This window comes from Oenanthe melanoleuca, chromosome 4A (genome assembly GCF_029582105.1).
Source record: "Oenanthe melanoleuca isolate GR-GAL-2019-014 chromosome 4A, OMel1.0, whole genome shotgun sequence".
Lineage (NCBI taxonomy): Eukaryota > Metazoa > Chordata > Aves > Passeriformes > Muscicapidae > Oenanthe > Oenanthe melanoleuca.
This window is the reverse complement of record NC_079338.1, coordinates 9,889,574-9,908,450: the sequence shown is the minus strand read 5'-3', so window position 1 is coordinate 9,908,450 and position 18,877 is coordinate 9,889,574. Positions and strand designations below refer to the sequence as shown.

General features: G+C 39.3%; 1 protein-coding gene across 1 annotated transcript in view; it reads right to left on the bottom strand.

Moving 5' to 3' along the window:
- TENM1 (teneurin transmembrane protein 1) overlaps window positions 1-18,877 on the bottom strand; it is an 831,368-nt gene that overhangs the window by 72,904 nt on the left and 739,587 nt on the right. Inside the window, exons 18-20 of the mRNA XM_056491567.1 lie at window positions 10,522-10,738; window positions 3,696-3,815; window positions 1,668-1,929 (exon numbers count right to left, since the gene is read on the bottom strand). Coding sequence (XP_056347542.1) covers window positions 1,668-1,929; window positions 3,696-3,815; window positions 10,522-10,738 — 599 coding nt within the window. The remainder of the gene's footprint in view (window positions 1-1,667; window positions 1,930-3,695; window positions 3,816-10,521; window positions 10,739-18,877) is intronic.

Below are 18,877 nucleotides of genomic sequence, written 5' to 3'. Positions count from 1 at the left end.
CCTTTTGAATGATGTGAGCTTGGAGCTACAAAAAGGGATTGAGTTCTTGAGAGAAAAGAGCTGTTCTGGGATAGACTGTGAGGAAGAGCAGGCAAGAGACAAGAATGGCTTCTTGAAGGGTAGTTACTCAAAAGCCACCTAAAAATTAGACTGTGGTTAACAAGGTTAATGATGTTAGTGCATTTCTGTACTAATGAATCAATCTGTCACAATGATAAATTCATCATGCTTAGAAAAAGACAAACAGTTTTGTTTACATTTTCCAGCTTTTAAATTTTCCTTATTTAACAATAGATGACTTCAGTTTCAACCAATTTTATTTACACACTGCAACAGGATCACTGTCACAGCATTGCTGCAATTCAGCTGGAGGCCTGCCAGCACCTGTCGTTTCAACATATGAAACGTAGTGTTGCCAGGGAAATCCTGCTCCCTTTATTGTTCCTGATTTGCAGTGTTCCCCTTCTTTCCTGCTGACATCCCAGCTGCCCTCTCTGTCATGCATCTGACATTTCTTTTCATTTTTTAATAGAAAAGCGGGAAAAAATATTCCTGCATTAATACAAGCTAACATATCTCTGTTTCTTATTATTCTCAGTTAATTTTTGCTCAATTCCCAGAACCATACAATGAAACTGAACACTCTAAGAAACTTCCAATGGCAGTTTCTGAGTAGACTGTATCTTTGAGTACTTTGAGTTCTTCAAAGAAGATACAGGCACACCTCATGTGGAGCACTCTGACCCAGTTTTTTCCTACTGGCATGCAGAAGTTATTCTTAATTTATGTTCATTAGTTTCCCTTAATACATTCTGTGAAGCAATACTATGACCATCAACAGAATGAAGCATGATAATAGTCATGGAGGTGTTTAGACATAATTCAGCTCAAGCAGAGGTCTTCATATGTAGAATAAAGTAGCAACACTTTTATGAGGCTACAGGTACCCTCCAAAGTATCTTCCAGGCCTTCTCAGTGAAATTAAAAGAGAACACAAAACAGGTCTTATTCTTTAAAATCTAACTGCTCAAACAACATACTAAAAATCAAGGCATTAATATGACCTGAGCTGCGTTTTGTTGTGTATTTGACTCTCACAACCTCTTTTAAGTCTCAAGTAAAACAACAGTTAATTACAGGGTTAATCAGAAATTACTTTAAACACTTAAGGAAGTGCCAAGAAAAAATACATTTAAATTAAAAAGGAGTTCTAAAGATCATGCTAAAATTGCTTTACCTTGGAAAGAAAGGCCCAGTAATAAAACCTGACATAAGCAGCTGACATAAAGCTGTGAATGGATAAAACACCCTAGGAATGTTCAAAGCATCATGTCTCACACTGATGTTTGGGACGTTGTACTGTTCATCTATAACTAGGAATGGTTTTGTGCATCACTATCAACAAATCAGGGTATCAATAATAGTTCATGTTATCATTCCCCACTTTCTTCTACTTGAAGGTAAGAAATAAAGCACTTTTAAATACTAAAAAGTAAAGAAAGAATAAAGACAACAGAATCTTCTTAAACCGTGCTAAATAGATATGCATTGGTACTATTCTGCCAAGTGAATGACATTACAGCTGTTATTTGCTCACTGTCTTTGAAGATTGTCTAAACCTGGTTCTGCAACAAAATAAACTGTTATATTAAAAGTCTTTTAATTACCTGTAGTTCTGGAATAACAGTTCCTCTTTCAGGACAGAACCCTCCAAATGCTGTCAAGGGGGATGGGAGTACAATTGGATTTGGACTGATAAAACTACTGATGTCACAAGATGGTGTGTCCGACTCTGTTCTTTGCATTACAACTTTGTCTACAATGATAAATCTATTCCAAGGCAACCAAAGTGTTCTTTTTTCAGATATGAAAGGAGATCTGTCAAAAACTAGAGTTACAGAGATTCCTCCAACAGCCACAAGGTCAAAACTGGAAAAGAAAAAACAATTTGTTTTGTTTCCCTTTGGTTTTTTTCAACACATTATCACATCTTTCAATGCATCACAAAGGAAAACTTAATGTTTGTTATTACAGCTCTTAATTTAGTGTGTGAAATCATTCAGGCGTACATTCCTTGCATCACCTTGGTAAAACAAAGAAGCTTTACCTCTGTGTGCTTTCTCTCTGTATGCATCAACACCAAGGCACAGAATTTCACTGTTACTTGGCCTCTCTCCCCTCTATTTATCAACTAGCATCAATATTAACAAGCCATCTGTAACAAAGGTATGCTTTGATTTTATATGAAAAGAAATTCCGATCCCAGAAAAAAATGCCACTCATAGTCTATGCAGGAAGAGCATGCAGAATAAGAAGGCTTAAAGACTGTTAGGCCTTAGCTCTATTAAAATAACCCTTTCACTTTTTCTAAAAGCAGCAGGAGGAAAAAGCTGAGTACACTGAGCTTATGACCTCCCTGCACAGGATATGAAATTTTTGGGAAAGATGGGCGATTAATTGCCCTGAGAACTGAGTCAGCTCTTGAGCACAAGGAGGGTGATCCTCTGGGAGCTACTGTGAAAAACCTTTGACACATCTGGGCTGCAGAACAGTAGGACATAGAAGGCATGATGTACAGTCTCAATTTCCAGAGATTCTAACACACACAGACAGGCAACACAAGGTAATATGCAAATAGCTACTTCGCTCTCTGTATTACTGAATGCATCTATTATGGAGGTTTTTGATGGTAACAAATTGTGATAAGAAGTCAGACTTAATTATGCATATCTCATCACATTTCCCAAATGACACCGATTACATTCACAGCAAAATACAGGTAGCATATTTTAATGCAACAACTTTATTCAGGCTAGCATAAGGAGGAAATGATAATTACCAACTTTCAGTAGTGCAATTTGAAAGTCAATAAACTAAGGTGAAATAAATATGCACGCTCCTCACTTTTATAAATTGGCGAAGCCAAACAAAATAAATAAATAATTGTGGAAACAGTGACAAATTGCACTACTTTTTCCCTGCTGGAAGACAGCTTCAGATTTCTTGTAACTCACAATCCAGCCAAGGAAGATGAAGTCTTAAACGGCCCTTAACAGCTTAACTGAAGTTCAGGAGCAAGTCATGCCCCTATTGCAAATGGATGGCCAGCCCTGGAGTGCAATATAGAATATATTGAAACCTCACCTGTCTTTGAGAAAAGAACCCAGACCTGCAAGGCTGGGACAGAAGGGGTAGCCAGGGTTGGTTATAGACCAGCAACTAACCATTTGTCTTTGGAAAGAGTCTGTTCCCACTTTTACTTGTGTGTCTCAGGTGATCAACTAAAGGATTTGACTTTATTGACACCTCAATAAACTACTTGGATAATTCACATTTCACAACAACAACAAAAAAAAACATGCAGGAGGACAGGATATGCCCTGGAACACCTGACTTGTGAATATATTCCAATGTCAAGAAGGTACTGTTACAGCAGACCTGGCACATTTTGACTCCAGGAGTTTGAATGTCACTGTAATTTTGTTGCAGTTCAGTTTATTTTTAATTCTCTTTCTTCTTTGGTCCCTTCACTACAGAGTTCCAATCAACTGTGTTCCCAGAGCAGAAGGCCAGATGCCATCCTCAAGCCATACTGCGAACTCAGATGTCTATGAAAATTTTGTACATGAACAGAAATTGGCAGATGGCCTTAACACAAACCTAACCCAGTGGAGGATCATACATGAAAGCCTGACCTTCCATCCTGACGACTGATGGTGTATCCATACTCATTGTGGTGCAGGAAGCTGACATTCACTCCAACCAAAGGTGTTCCATCAACTGCTACAACCTGGCCTCGGATGACACATGCCCGTCTGCAACAAGAGTAGAAGAGAACACGTTACAAACATGAGCAGGGTGAGAAGGGCATTGATTTCAGAAATCAGGCTGTGCTTTGGTCCCAGACAGACAGAACCACTCTGATATCAGAGTTATTACTCATTTTCAGAAAAAAAGTCATACAAGCCCAGAAGATTGATTTGAAAAAGCATTCTATCATAAGGATGACACACAGACTCTTCCATGAACTGCTGGTGTAGGAAGAATATATGTTCCCATTTCCTGACATATTTTAGGGTACTATTTGTTCTGCCACTGAATGGCACTGCAAAGGTTTCACTGATAGTGTGATTTAGCTTGCTGCAGCTCTAGGGAGTGGTGGTTTGTGAAAGGAGAGAATGAAAACTCATTCTGTGCTGCTAGGTATAGGGCATTACTGTCTATTAGAAAAAAGCTGACCTAATGTGATAAGGCAGCAGTGAGATACACAGGCTTCACCAAACTTCAGAAAGTTATATAGGTAAATTCACGGGGTGCCTAATCAAGCGTAACACACATTTTTCTCAATCCCTCACCACATGTGATGCCCTTCTAAATTCCCTCTGGGATGTGTCAGGTTTGCAGCCACTTTCCACTTTATCCTTACATTCCAGTGAAGAGGTTGGAACATGGCAGCACAGCAGAACACATAAAAGTCAATGGACAGGAAAGTGAACTCATTACTAAGAGCATCTAATCAGGGGCTAACAGGATCACAGAATCACAGAAAATGAAAGCTGAAAGGAAATACGAGACTTTATCTTGTCCATTCCTTTGCCTCGGGTTAGATCAACTATGCCTACATCAGTCCAGACAGATGCTTGTCTAATTCTGTAAGCTTACCAAGTAACCCATTTCAATGCCTCTGTATGAGTACTCTACCTCATGGCAAGTTCTTCCTACTGTCCAATTTGAACTTCCACATTTGTCCCTTCAGACCACTGCTTTCAACTTAATCACAGAAATGGGGAAGAAATTACTCTTTGTCTTGGCTTTAGCCTTTTGCCTATCTGAATAAAGAAGCATAAAGGAATCAGGTCTCCTAAGGATGAGGAGTAAGATGTAAAATATCCTTATGGTTGGTGGGATTTTCTAAGGCCTTACACAGCTATATTCCACTGAAATTCCTCCCAGTATTTTTGCCCTGGGCTGTCAGCTACATGACATCAACACACCTCCACTAGCTGAACCAATCCAGGTCTTGGAAACTCATGATACTACTGTACTTATTTCCTGGAATGGTGGTTTGAGATAATGAAGTGAACAGTGTATGCAGAAATCTTTTGGTAACATTAAGACATTTAGGGTTAAAACCAATAGAATACTTATAAAACAAACTGGCATTAATTACTCAATACAAACGACAAGCATAAATTTAGGCTTTGGTTATGTTTCTTTCTCAATTTGAAAATTTGTGGCAAACCTCAACAGACACATCCACTGCACAGTGAATATGTGATCTAAAGGAAAAAACTTAATAGCTCCTCAGACAAAAGTTATTTAGGAGTCTACATATGAATTTAAAAAATATCCCTAGAGAGATTAATTGACCATGATCCAATGAAATCATATGCAGAAACTGGAAAACACAAATTTCTGAAAATTTTGACATGCTTCTTAAGATCCCATTCTCCCAAGCCACTAATAGGACACCGATTTATCACCATGATATCATCATCAAACCTGTCTGACTATGACTTCAGAAAAAGCAACTGGTGAAAAATTAACCTCTCTGCAAGTACACTATTCACCACAATTGCTAATAGAAATTCCATGCTCCCAGGCCATGGAAAGATGCTGACAAATCCTAGAGGAATGGGAGACGCTGCATTACTGCCAGTATGCAAAACAAGAGTTCTGATTTATCACTGGTTCAGTTTTCTGCACAAAATAAATTGGTTGTGGCCCAATTTGTGGCCCAAAATCTGCTGCTCCACTGAAGGCAACTGAGTTCCTGTTTGTCTCAACAGACTCACAAGACTCACTCAACAGAACAGGCAGGTCTTCTGATGCTACTCAATCCTCATACTTTATCAAGCACAGATTTGTATGATAACAGCTCATCAAAAATCTCCATTATTTCATCCATGGTCCTTCTTTCCTTTACTCATTCACTTCCCATTATTCATAAGTAATACTAAGAGACTTATCTTTCAACATTATCCTTTTTTACTCATCATATTTTAGAAGCCACACATATTTACAGTATGTGATAAAGACACATAAACCTCATTATTCTACATTTATCTGTACTGAATTGTCTTTGTAATCTCTTAGATTTTAAATGTCCTAAGCCTGCCTCTGTGTTCCTACATTTGTCATCATTATTTAATGTCTCTTTATGACCTACTGTAAGTTGAAGAGTCTTCTCTGGCCTCTTTTTGAATTACCAGAACCTACTAAATCTTTGACTAAGCATTTGATCAGAATTAGATTTAATTCTGGCATTTACTGCAGCTATGAAAACATTTTTCAGTTACTTTACGACCAGTATGAGTCTCCAAGGCTCAGGAGGTAACCAAGAGCCCCAGCTTGCAGCCAGTTCTACCTTGTTTCTCAGTGCCCTGGCAGCTCACAGAGCAGACCCCATGTCCCCAGGCATGCTGGCACACAGGTTCCCTGCAGCTCTGCTGCTTAGAGAGCACCTCTCTTAATTCCTTCCCTTACCAGAGCTTTCAGAGCATATTCCCTGCAGTGATGTCCCTTCACAGTGAACTGCCACTTCACGCTTCCTTGCTTCAACATTCATCCTCTTCCCAGATGCGCTGGGGGCCTTGCTACCACTCACTGCTTCTCTTCATTTGAGCAAAGAAACCTCTAAAGATCATGATGTCTCCTCAATGCATTGTACTTTCTGCCTCTAAGACTTATTCCACACTCTTGTGACTGCCCTGCTTTGCTTTCTCAAAGGGGATAACTTGTACTATCTGTCCAACAGCCACCTATTTGTGATGATTGCATAATCTCAGACCTAAGGCTTTCCAAGTTGCTTTAACTTGAAAGCAAGTGCAAAAATGTCTTTTCTAATTTGGTGAAGCTGGGCAGAAACATGCCTCTGATAAGCTGCCTTAGTGTTTTCAAATGCATTAAAAATGTTTCCAGTCCCCTGGCAAGCTGTACTAAATCTGCAACTCCAGAGGGAGCAGTTGGCTTTTTGAGAGAAAGCTGAGATTCCCACGGGTTGCAAGTGGCCTGAAAGGAGTAGGATTCCTCAGTCAATGCTTCATGGGTCATTCCATGAGTAATTGAGGAATTCACTATTCTGTGGATCTCAGGTCTCTGCTGTCAGGCAGTTTGTTTGACATCTCTAATTTAAAATATGAAAAGAAGTTTAAATTTTAGATGTATTCTTTCAGTACTTGTAAAGCATTTTATTATTTTACCACCATTCTGCCTTGCCCTGCTGTTACTTACCTGCTATTTTTTTGCTTTTGTTTTGCATGTCAAGTTTCCAATAAGCACCTCAGGCTGAGGCATCAGGCTCAGATACAGAACTCTGTCAAGCAGCTTGTGAATTTGCAAGTGTCACATTACCAGAAGATGTCATTTACTGTATTACATTTCTGATTAAAATCTTCAATGAGAGAAATTAAGCTGAAGGCTAGTGAGGTAAATTTATTTCTTCCTGCTGACAATGTTGCTGTAAGCAGCATTTGAAGGATAATTAATTCAGTACCATACACTGGACCCTTTTTGTGGGCAATTTGCAGTGAGTCAAATAGCTTGCCAGCAGCATGCATGAAAAAAAAAACCTCAGCAAAGAAACAAGCTAAAAACCTTCCTGAGAACAGAAGTTGACAAAAACATTATAATCTGCTACACCCTGCTACATGCAGTAGGTTAAAACCATGCTTGATGTAAGCAAGTACATTTCCATTTATCCAGAATGTCTCTAATCTGCCTTTCAGCATGTCACAGTTTAAATGGGAGTTTGTAAAAACCCAGTGTATATGACATAGCTTTGAAATAACAAAAAGTAAAATGTTTTGCAAATATGTAGCCCCTTAACATTATTTTTGGTGTAGTATTTAGCCATGGCTCATGCAACATCCTGACTGTACTGTATAAGCCAAAATGTTTAAATATTAGACCTAAGCTAAAGTCCAAGATGCAAATGCAGAGGGATAAATGTCTCAGCAGCTGTCAGAACAACTAGTTTTAGTATTTTAGATTATTTGGAAAATTCCAGGATATGGCAGAGACCAAGCACTTCCAGTCTGAAGGACAGAGATAATCTTCACCATTTTTGGTAACTTTCCAAGATCTAATCAACATAATTTTGTCTCCGGTGAGATTCATCCAAACATCTCCCATACCAGAGTTCCACTGACCTGTGGTATAGTAAAAGACTGTACAATGTCATTTGAATCAGAACAGTGAATACACTGGATGGATGTCTCTTCCTTAGTCCTCTAATGGTCTCAGAGATTTCTTGTAAAGTAAAATTAAAAAAAAAAAAAAAAGGCAGATAGCGCTTTTCCAAATTGGAGCACCAGTGGGAATGTGGGAATGGATGCCAGTGCTCTGAAATAAATGCATTCCACTATTACATCCAATCCTTCTGACATTTCATGTTGAACCAGCAATGCTATAAAATCAGTGCTGTTGCAGGCAGGCATGAGTTAATATCATCTGCCTAGACATACTCTTTTTAGTAATAGCCCAAAGGAGATTAAAACTCCCCAAGCATTCTTTGGTTTTTTACCAGACAGGCTGGATCACAGATTTTTTATGTTTTTTACTGTAGCAGCAGTTGTCTTTCTGTATTTTTTTTCACTAATCTTAATTCCCAGGAGAAGAACTGACACAAGATGACAGACAGATTGGCAATGTCAGAGGAAGAATTCTGAACAGGGGCAGCACAGCTTAGCTATTGCCTCTTTCAGAGACCCTGCTTATCTCTCATCCGAGTACAATTCCGGCAGCTTTTAATAATATTTGGCTTATGGATGAACAACATTTCAACAGCCTGGAAGACTCAAGGATCAAGCAGAGAGTGGACTGAGGAATGCTTTGGGGTGCCCAGTGCATTGCAAATTACTGTTGACAAACCCCAGGAGACATGGCACAGCATGAGTCTCCAGGTACTGCCCCGACTCCAAAACTGTAGCCACTCTCATCTGAATCCCAATGATCTTCTCACCAAACTAACTATGAATTTGTCTATAGTGGTAGAAAATGATATCTGGGGTGTTAGTGATACACCAATGCACCAAAGTCCTACTCCTCTGGGGCAGGAAGTTAGAAGCCATTGTGAGGGTGGGCTGCTGCTCCCACACAGAACTTTGTTGCTCTTCAGTCTTCAAAGGCATGGCAGGGCCAGGGTAAAGAAATTAAATACTCAGACAAATCTTTTAAATCTAAGTTAAATCACATCAATGATAGCTTTAAAAGATCAATTCCTTGTATCTTTAAAAGCACGTTGATGGGATTATGTGCAATCTGGCTGCTAACATTTGCAGTGTCACAGAACACTGTACAGGCAACTTGAGCACTCACCTCCTCTCTGGAAACTCCTCACTGTGAGGCATTTTGATGAGGAAAATTTTTCAGTGGTGATTTTTGGTTTAAACTGCTCACAGAGCCAGCCAAGGACCCTGCCCTAAGAACACTGGCCTCATTCATAAGTGCAACACTCCAAGAGACAGTGGCAGGTGGGTGCTTCTCATGGAGTTCATCTTCATAGCCTATTGTTCTACATATTTATAACATCCTGTTACATTATTAATAGTGATTAAATGTTTAGCTATTTCAGATCAATAATGACTGTTGACAAATTTACTTTATTAAAAATTAATGCTGAAGAAAAAAGTGTACTGAATTTGTGTGCAGGATTGTGTTGAGGTTGTAATCTAAGTGCTATGTACTGCGAAAATAAAAAATTCTTATGTGCTTATTACTGGAACATGCTTTATCTAATGCATAGGCCTAGTTGACAGGGTAATAGTCAGGTGATGTGGATGATTTGTGGATCTCTTTGTCAGCATGAAAGTTATAACTTCCCAAGTGAACTGCAGCATAAAAACTTATGTGCCCCTCTATTTCAAATGCTGAAGAAAATATGCTACCAGGTTTTCTGAGCAAGTAAGTGCCCTTCTTTTACCACACAGCTCCTTCCTGTTAAAGGGCAAAGCCAATCTCACAAACACTCAACGATCACTCTACTCTTTGCAGGATAACCTGTAGCACAAAATAGTAAACTCCACACTGCTTTATCAAGGTGTAGCAAAACCAAGGAAGTTTTCAAATTATCAGTCTAGATTGTATGTAAGTGACACATATTAAATTCATTACACTGTAAATACCAGACAAATTGTATTGGGCAGAAAGGTGACTGAAGAGAGCAGATGTGAATCCAACTTGTCCTTCTACATCCTGCCATTCCATATGTATGGTGTGAAGGGCTGAACTTCCCCCGCTGATTTTACAAGTATGAGACAACTCACCTTCCATAACAGTCAATCTTGTTAATAAGAGCAGTAAAATGATGGGACATTTCCACCAACCAGACAGGTAGCAACAACAATTTGATAACCAGGATCCTCAGCTGTTGGGACTTTAAAGTTTGCTATCCTCTTAAGTATTTTACGAGCACTGGTGAAGAATTATCAACTATCCAGGTATCCTCATTTTTTCCTGGTTAAATAATTTAATTTCAGTTCTCAATATTCAGAAAAGTCTTTCATTTAAAAAAAGACTCACCTGCTTTCAAAGGAGATATCTCCTGGGATTACATGAGTGCTTTCCTTCCCAATAAGGAATCTGATTCGATCATAAAAGAGCCTTGGAGGATGCTGAGAGAAAGGTGGTTGGCTGTGCTGAATAAGGTCAAGGGGATCAGGCGAACCCTGGCAGAGAGGACTTGAATAACAATTGCTTTGCTGACAACAGTCAGGGTCTACACAGTCTGTCAAGCCATCTAAAATGGAAAGAATGGAAACTTCAGGAAATTGAGCTATTCTGAGAATGAAGCACCACATTTATTACCAGAGAGCACAGGAGGGATGTAATCAATGTGAAGGCACGCTGATTATGACAGTCAAATTCAATAAAGCATTAACGTACATCTTACTCCAGGAGGGGTATTTGTCTCAGTCATTAACACTGTATCACCACACCAAATCCTCACTTAATGAGAAAACAGAACCTACAAACCAAGTGAATAGGAAAGAGCAGGCCAGTCTTCCCTGCAGAACAGGAAGAAGAAAGTCACTACACTTCACTAGTCAGTGCAATGTGATCCACACTGTGCAGCTGCTCCCTCTAACAGCCCTTTATTGTCAGCACTGCCCAGCCACTCACTAACCAGTCCCCAGTAATGAGGTCTGAAATTTACCCAACTCTCCTAAATATCCCCACTGCAGTAGTAAAAAAATATACTTGTTATAGTTGTCTGACATCTGCTTTAAGCCCAAAAACAGTTTTACAAGTGGTTTAGGATATTTACTTTTCATTTATTGTTGCAATACCAGGATGAACCAGAAAAGGCATAATCTTAACTACACTCCTGCAGTTGATACACAAATACACACCTTGATTCAGGCTCTATCCCAGTGGCCAGACAGTTAAAGTCTTCTCTATAGATGTTTGCAACATGAAAGCAAATTTGGAATGTGAAAATAAAGCTATTCCTTCTCTCTCCATTTTCAAGTGTGAAAAATAGAAGAAATAATAGATTTTTTCAGAAATCTACATTTCTTCATGAACAAACTTGCAGTAACATTTGTGGGTGAAATTAAGTTACTTAAATATCTAAAGCTTATGATGAAAATTGAAGCGCTGAAGTGCATCTAAATTAAGCACCTAAATAAAACTTAAAATTGGCATTTAATTGCTTCTATCAGCAGCTTAGATGTCCAATTTGCCTAAATTACATACTCAATCAGAAACAGGTTCAATAGGAGATGGTAAAATACCCAACAATCTTCTTCAACATCCACTTTATGACTTAGCAGCTGTGTTGCTCACATTTAAAACAAGATAAAGGTGTTTTATCCTTCAACAAAGACACTCCTTTATATTTCTAACAAGGTTGGTCTGGATAAACGCAGAGTCATCATATCACTGTGTGGATCTCCCTTGTGTTAAATTTGGAATATTATAGGATCAACATACTGTCAAATATTTTCACTTTTTATGCTTTGACTTGCCATGTTCTGTGGGTACCAACACTTTGAAGTCTATCAAACTGCACCTCCTCCAGTCAAATTGTGAAAGCAGGGGAACTTCTGGAGTTTTGTCACTGTCTTAAATGGGTGCAAGACCAATCCTCAGCCAGCCCTACCACTTTCTCAACAGAGCTCTGTGTGAATGCTCTGTAAACAGCAGAATAAAACATTCACTTTGAAAAAAAAGAAAAAGCCCTTCTACAGAACAAACACATACAATGAAATTGGCTTTCCTGGCACCTGAAAATCCTTGCCTGACCTTGAGCAAGAATATTGCTTGGCTAAGCAAAAAATATTAACAAATCTATCCTCTGCAGCTGGGAAATCAGATAGACCAGATTAGTTTTTGTGAAAATGAGCCAAGGACAACGGAAGATAGCTAGCAACAATAATCGAGGACCCTCAGCTCCAGCAGAGTGGCATGGCTACAGGTCAGTGTGTGCTTTAAGTTCTTTCCACATTCCCCAAATCCTGGAGACATAAGGCATTTGCCAGCAGTGGAGGAACTTCACAGGGCAATACTGACTTTATTGCCTTTGAGTCTAGCAGTCATGTCATATTCAGGAAAGCCCAGGAAGCAACTGAAATCTGCTAGGAAGTCAGTAATCTAAACCAATAAGGGGCCTCTAGTCTAAACAAAAGCACACGGGAAGCACATGGAGGAGTTCACAACTATTGGGGGTTGTTTTTTTTTTTCTTTTCCCCTTTGCCTATGGAATTTTTCCCATTGACATGCTAAGAAGCACTTATGGCTAGGTCCCTGAGATGGGAAGGATGAACCTCTCTGGTTTTTGGGACTTTCTCTCAGAGAGAAGGGGAGACCAACAGATTTAAAAGCAGGTAAAAGGAGAGCAGGGGGCAGTTGCTCTCTCACTCTCTATTGCCTTCAGAGGAGGAGGGTTGCTGCTACCGCCGCCATAACCCAGCCGGGAGCTGCCTCTTCTGCTGCTGCTGCACCCCTGCCCTGTTGGGACGCCCTGCCATTTCAGTTTGCTGTTTCCGAGCATCCTGCTGGAGCACCGGGACCGACACTGCCCCGGGGTTCCTGAAGCAAAGCCTCTCTTTTCCATCCCCTCCAGTCTCAGACACAGCCGCCATCACCGCGTGCTCCCCGAGCCCGCGCCACAGCGCCCCCTGCAGCCGCGGGGGAATCATCGCACCTGCCCTGCCCACCGGGAGCCACCAGCGCCCCTGCTGGCTGTGACGGGAACTGCACCAGAGGGGAAAGTGCCTGTGGCCGAGAGGAGCGTTACTGGGTCCCTGTTCTGTTTGTTATTAATTCCATAGTTGTTGTTTTGCTTGCCTTGTTATACATACTAGTAAAGAACTGTTATTCCTATGTCCATACCTTTGCCTGAGAGCCCCTTAGTTTCAAACTTATACTAGTTCAGAGGGATGGGGGTTACTTTCTCCATTTCAAGGGAGGGCCCTGCTTTTCCTAGCAGACACCTGTCTTTCAAACCAAGACAACAACATGAACCAGAATAATTTTCAGTGTGTTCTGATGAAAACAAAGAGAGTGTTTTGGGTTGAAACTTAAAGAGCATGCTTGGAACTGCAAGGAAAAAAAAAATTGTTTCATCTATTTTTTCTCCAAGGAATGATGTTCTTTATATTAACAAGTGAACTGAAAAGCATCAAGTTACAGATGTTTTTCAGCAGGTCGTCCAAGAACACAAACATTAAAGGATTCTATAATATTTGAAAATGTCGTAAAGACATTGAAATCTCTTGCTGTGGTTTATACTGGTAGTGGTGCCTGCAGAGGGCTCTGATGTGGTCAGGCCATTTAGGGCTGGCCCCTGCCAGTGCAAAGGTTATGGCAATGACAAACCTTGTTCAAGGAGTAAAGGGATTTTCTGAACAATACCAATTTCTACAAGCTCACCACTGTTCACCTGAGAAACATGACAAACATTGGTCCAGCAGGTTATATGCTAATCAGAAAGAAGGAGCACTTATTTCAGAGTAACAGTATCCATAGGGAAGCTATTTTGGAGTAATTTATTCCACACTAGCAATTCTGATTAATTTTTTCCTTGTCAACAAGTCATTAGATGTGGGAACTGAGCTGACCTGATTCTCTCGTTTATGTATGAAATAAAAGTGAAATATTAGAATCTGAAGATCTGCCTAGGAAAGAAATAGCTACCAAAATAACATGCCTATTTTGCTTTTTCTAATAGAGTCCTCATTTTCTTCTGCTTTGGTCAAGAGTTTATATACCTGGTGACCAGCACAGTGCATTCAGGCCATACATAAAAAGAAACCAAGGAAAGGGAACAGTTTTGCATCTTCCAGTCAGACTCAATTTTCCCCTTTTCTTTGCAGCTTACTTGTTAGCAACATGACTGCCCTATAAACTTTTCCAGGTTCTGCTAATGGAGTTGTTTTTGTTTTGAATTACCTGCACCTGGTTTCATCTGCCTCTTCAGCCATCCAGGACTACAACAAGGTGGGTTTCCCATCAGGAGAGTGTGAAGTCCCAGAAGCCCATCGGGCTGAAAATGACTGAACAAGTCATTTTGAGACTGGTGTGTCCTAACAGCACCATAAATATATGAAGTGCTGGATTCAGCAGGAACAGCTTACAGGCAACAAAGGCTACAAAGTCATCAGAGAAAGAAACTGCTACCCAAAGTACCATCAATGCAAAGCAGAAGTGTTGGAGATCACAGACTACCATTCATGGGTTCTCTTTCTCTCTCATGGTATATTTTTAAAAAAAAAATATTTTGATTAAACAGACGAGAATTTGTTTCAATTTCCCCTCAGAACCATACAGAATGAAAGAGAAGACACAGGCTCAGAGAAGATGCTTCATGGGCATTGAGGCAGAAGGTGCAGAATCACCAGCTTCTCTGTGCACTCTTAAAACCACATATTTGACTGCCGTGTGTATTTTAGGATAATTAACTACAATTGTCTGAATAATGCAACTTCCAGCTTTTCTCCAAGGAACCAAAACTTAGAAGAGAAACTGACTTGCATAGAACTGAAAAATATTTTTCTCATTTTGTGAAGAAGTAAAATAATAAAACACCTTTTTCAGGGCAAACAGGGAACTCTTAAACCAAAATAAAATCTTTGTTCCACTTTAGGCTCATTCAAGACATTGGTTCTAAATTAAACAGTTTAAAAGAAAAAAAAGGAAGAAAATCCAAATCTAAAACCTTGAAAGAAAACTGCTGTAATTTAGCACATCAAAATGAACCAGGTAAACCAAGCTGGTACATAATCCCAAGCTACATATAGACGCATGTTGTAATAATGCAAATCATATTAGTAAGTGCTTGTGAGGATAAAATTTTCAAGAAGCCAATCCTACTTGAAATCAGATTTTTAATGCAGGAGAATAACCCAGAAAAAATGCCAAATAAATACTGTTTATAAACTGTATACTGTTTCAAATTCATTCACTTGAAAATGTTACAAATACATGAATAATTTCTCAACTAATGGTCACAATTTTAGTTAAATTTTCATATCAGGAACCAACTATTAAAAAGCCCACTGTGTTTAGAATACCAGTAGGGTTTCTTTTAAATCTCAGGAGACAACAGTCAGGAGTATGAACAAACTACTACAAACAACAAACACTGTAATTCATACAGCAGGGGACCCTGTATACTGAAGTTTTTACTGTCAATTACCCCAATGTGCATCACAGCGTAGGTGCAGACTAAAATGTATTACAGATGTATGAATAGTTTTGGTTTGTTATTACCATTTTATTTAATATGAAAGACAGGTACATTCACAGTACACTACAGATTATATAGTAAAGTGATTTACATTTTGATAAGTCTGAGATTATGGCTTCTCATCCTCCAGATACCTTCTTTTGTATGCAAGGATAATGATGAACTGGGATTTTTGTTTTAAAAGTGAATTAGAAAATTAAAATATGTTTAATATACTGCTAAAACAGAATTCACAAAGATCGACTTGAGGATAGAAAGCACTTCATAGTACTATTCAATAATTTAAACAACCTCAAAGAGAAGGCAGAGCATGCCAAAACAAGTTGCTCTGTTTTCAGTCACAGCACTCCAATCTGCATTGCAATAGATCACAGAACTAGGACAAGATTTCCCCCTTCCTCTGCTAGGGAATAGATTTTTTCAGGAAGCCTTCTATAAGGAATGACATTAAATATTCATTGGGTCAGGAGTGTGTATCAATGGAATCACACAAAGTTTCCCATCAAACAAAATATATTTTCTTCCTTATACATTTTTATATATGTATACATTTCTTATTCCATATGATGGGAGGGATGTCACAAGTGTTCTGGAATTACTTCGTCAGCTATGCTTCTGCTGCAGTCATAGAAGGCTCACATTGTGCTTGGTACAGCACATTTTCTGATGTACACATTGGGCAGCAATCTCTCTTCCACAGGCATGACCACCTTCAGCAGCCAGAAAAATTGGCAATGTACCTGTGGATATGGACCTACCCCTCCACTGGCTACTTTCCAGCAATATATATCTCTCTACTTTCTATGTCTGGGAAAGTGTTCCACAGTGAGTGCACAGTATATGTTTTGTATTTGAACTTTCCATGTGCTGCAGAATACTTGTGTTAAGTTCTCATTAAAATAAAATCACAGTTGGAAACAAAAAAAGGCATTTTGTCAGCTCTACCCTGATTGCAAGAACATTGACCAAGTCACGGTTTTTGTGCCTAATATGAACACCTCTGTCACCTACTTTTCAAATCCCAGAAACTTTATTCTTGAATCTACCGTTGTTGTACTTGCAATTCTTGAACACAAAAATGGGAATATCACAATAACTCATGCTCCTGAAAATCATTCTGTGTTCACAATTCGTATAAATTGTCTAGATACAGTTTCAGGAGCACCCAAGGACAGTAAAGAGACACTGCATGGGGACACTGGTAAGGGGAGAAAGCGGTTCACACCAGCTGTGGTGGTTCCCCACCTCATCAGTGAAGCACACAACTTGCACAGCAGCTTCTTTTATATTAAACCACTGAAACACTTTATTACCTGGCTATGAAAATGAAAAATTCAATCAGACTCTACCTCCCATGTTGTAGATGTTAGTTATTTTAATAAACCATCCACTATCACTAAGTTCTGGTGAGGAAAACATAACTAATCAGCAATGAAACTTAAAATTGCTATTCTTCTGCTTAGAAGTTCATTAAATAAGCAGAGCTCTCACTCTTTCAATCTTTTTTCACACATGCACTGAAGTTAACTACCTAGGTAATGCAAATGAATAGATTTGAAGTTTTATGGCAATGTCAAACCCAGAATACTACAAGAAGTGGTACAGATGCTTATATGGCACATGAACATGTATGCAGACATGCTCACAAACACATCCTAATGTACTCGCTCTGTGTAATGAAAATCTAATCTCTAAGCAATATGTTGTGCTTAGTTGTGGGCACCATGACATAAGAAAGATATAAAGCTAATAGAAAACATCCATAGCAGAGCTACACAGATGGTGAAAGGTCTCTAGGGGAAGCCCTAAGAGAAACATGAGAGGTCACTTGGCTTGTTCATCCTGGAGGAGACTGAGGAAGACCTCACTGTGGCCTTCAACATCTGATCTTTCCTCTCTGGTGAACAGTGACAGGACGTGGGGAAACACCATGAAGCTGTGTCAGGGGAGGTTTAGGCTGGATATTAGGAAAAGGTTCTTCACCCAGAGGGTGGTGGGGCACTGGAACAGGCTCTCCTGGAAAGCTGTCACAGCATGAAACCTGACAAAGTTCAAGAAGTATTTGGATACGACTCTCAAATACGTAGTGCAATTTTTGGGGCTGCAGGATCAGGAGTCACATTTTGATAATACTTGTGGGTACTGTTCAACTCAGGATATTCTATAAGTACCAATGACTTTCATTTTCAGAGCTGCAGAGCAACTCAAAGAGGTCAGTGCACCCCTGCTCCATCTATACTGATCCCAGTGAGTGCAAGCCAGAGATGGAGCTGTGACATCTACATCCAGGACATTTTCACAGAAAGTAAAAAACTGGATTTAAGTGTTTCCTTAAATATTGCCTGTGCTGACTTTATTCACCACAGGCTCTGTTCGGTCTAATTAGTGTTGCCAGGAATCTAAGCAAACAGAATCAAAGAGTAACTTCAGAAGAGACTAAGCAGCAGCAACTGTCAAGAGTCTCTAATGCTTATTCATATGCATTAATTCAAAGTGCCCAAATTTTATCCATAATACATAGCATGCAGCAGACAGTGAGGCTGTGTCTTGGGTTGTAATATAGGATGTGACCAAAACTCTGTATTCTATCACCATCTGTTGAAACCAGGTGGGGTTTTCAACCCAAGACAGACTGTTAAGTGGGAACACAGGTGTTACATAAGGAAACCCACCAGTGTACCTATGGAAAGGCTACAAGCATTTTACCCAATGAGTACCAGTAGTGTTTGGCCTTCCACACTCGGGACAATACAAATATATCAGGGTTTTCAGAAACTCTAAGTATCTCTAGGGAGTCCTTGCTGCCCAGCAACAATGAAAACCATTCCCATCAGTATTATTTATATTGGGTAATAATAGCATATTACTTATATATGGACTCAATATCTCTGTGATAGATAGGTTATTAAAGTGCCAATGGACGGGTCAGAAATACATCAATATTTTAGCAGCACTGTTATCAACCCAAGGCTATGCTGAGTCATATTTCCTTGTGCTTGGAAAAAGCTACAATAACTGTCTGAAGTGACTGAAGGCATATTTGGAAAAGAATTCAAAGCTTGTAGTAAACAGCATTTTCCTTAAAAACAAACAGGCAAGATTGATTCAAGAAAGAAAAACGATAAAAGGAGATGCAGACAAATTTAAAAGAGAGATCTATATCAAAGAAACTAATGGGAGTGACAG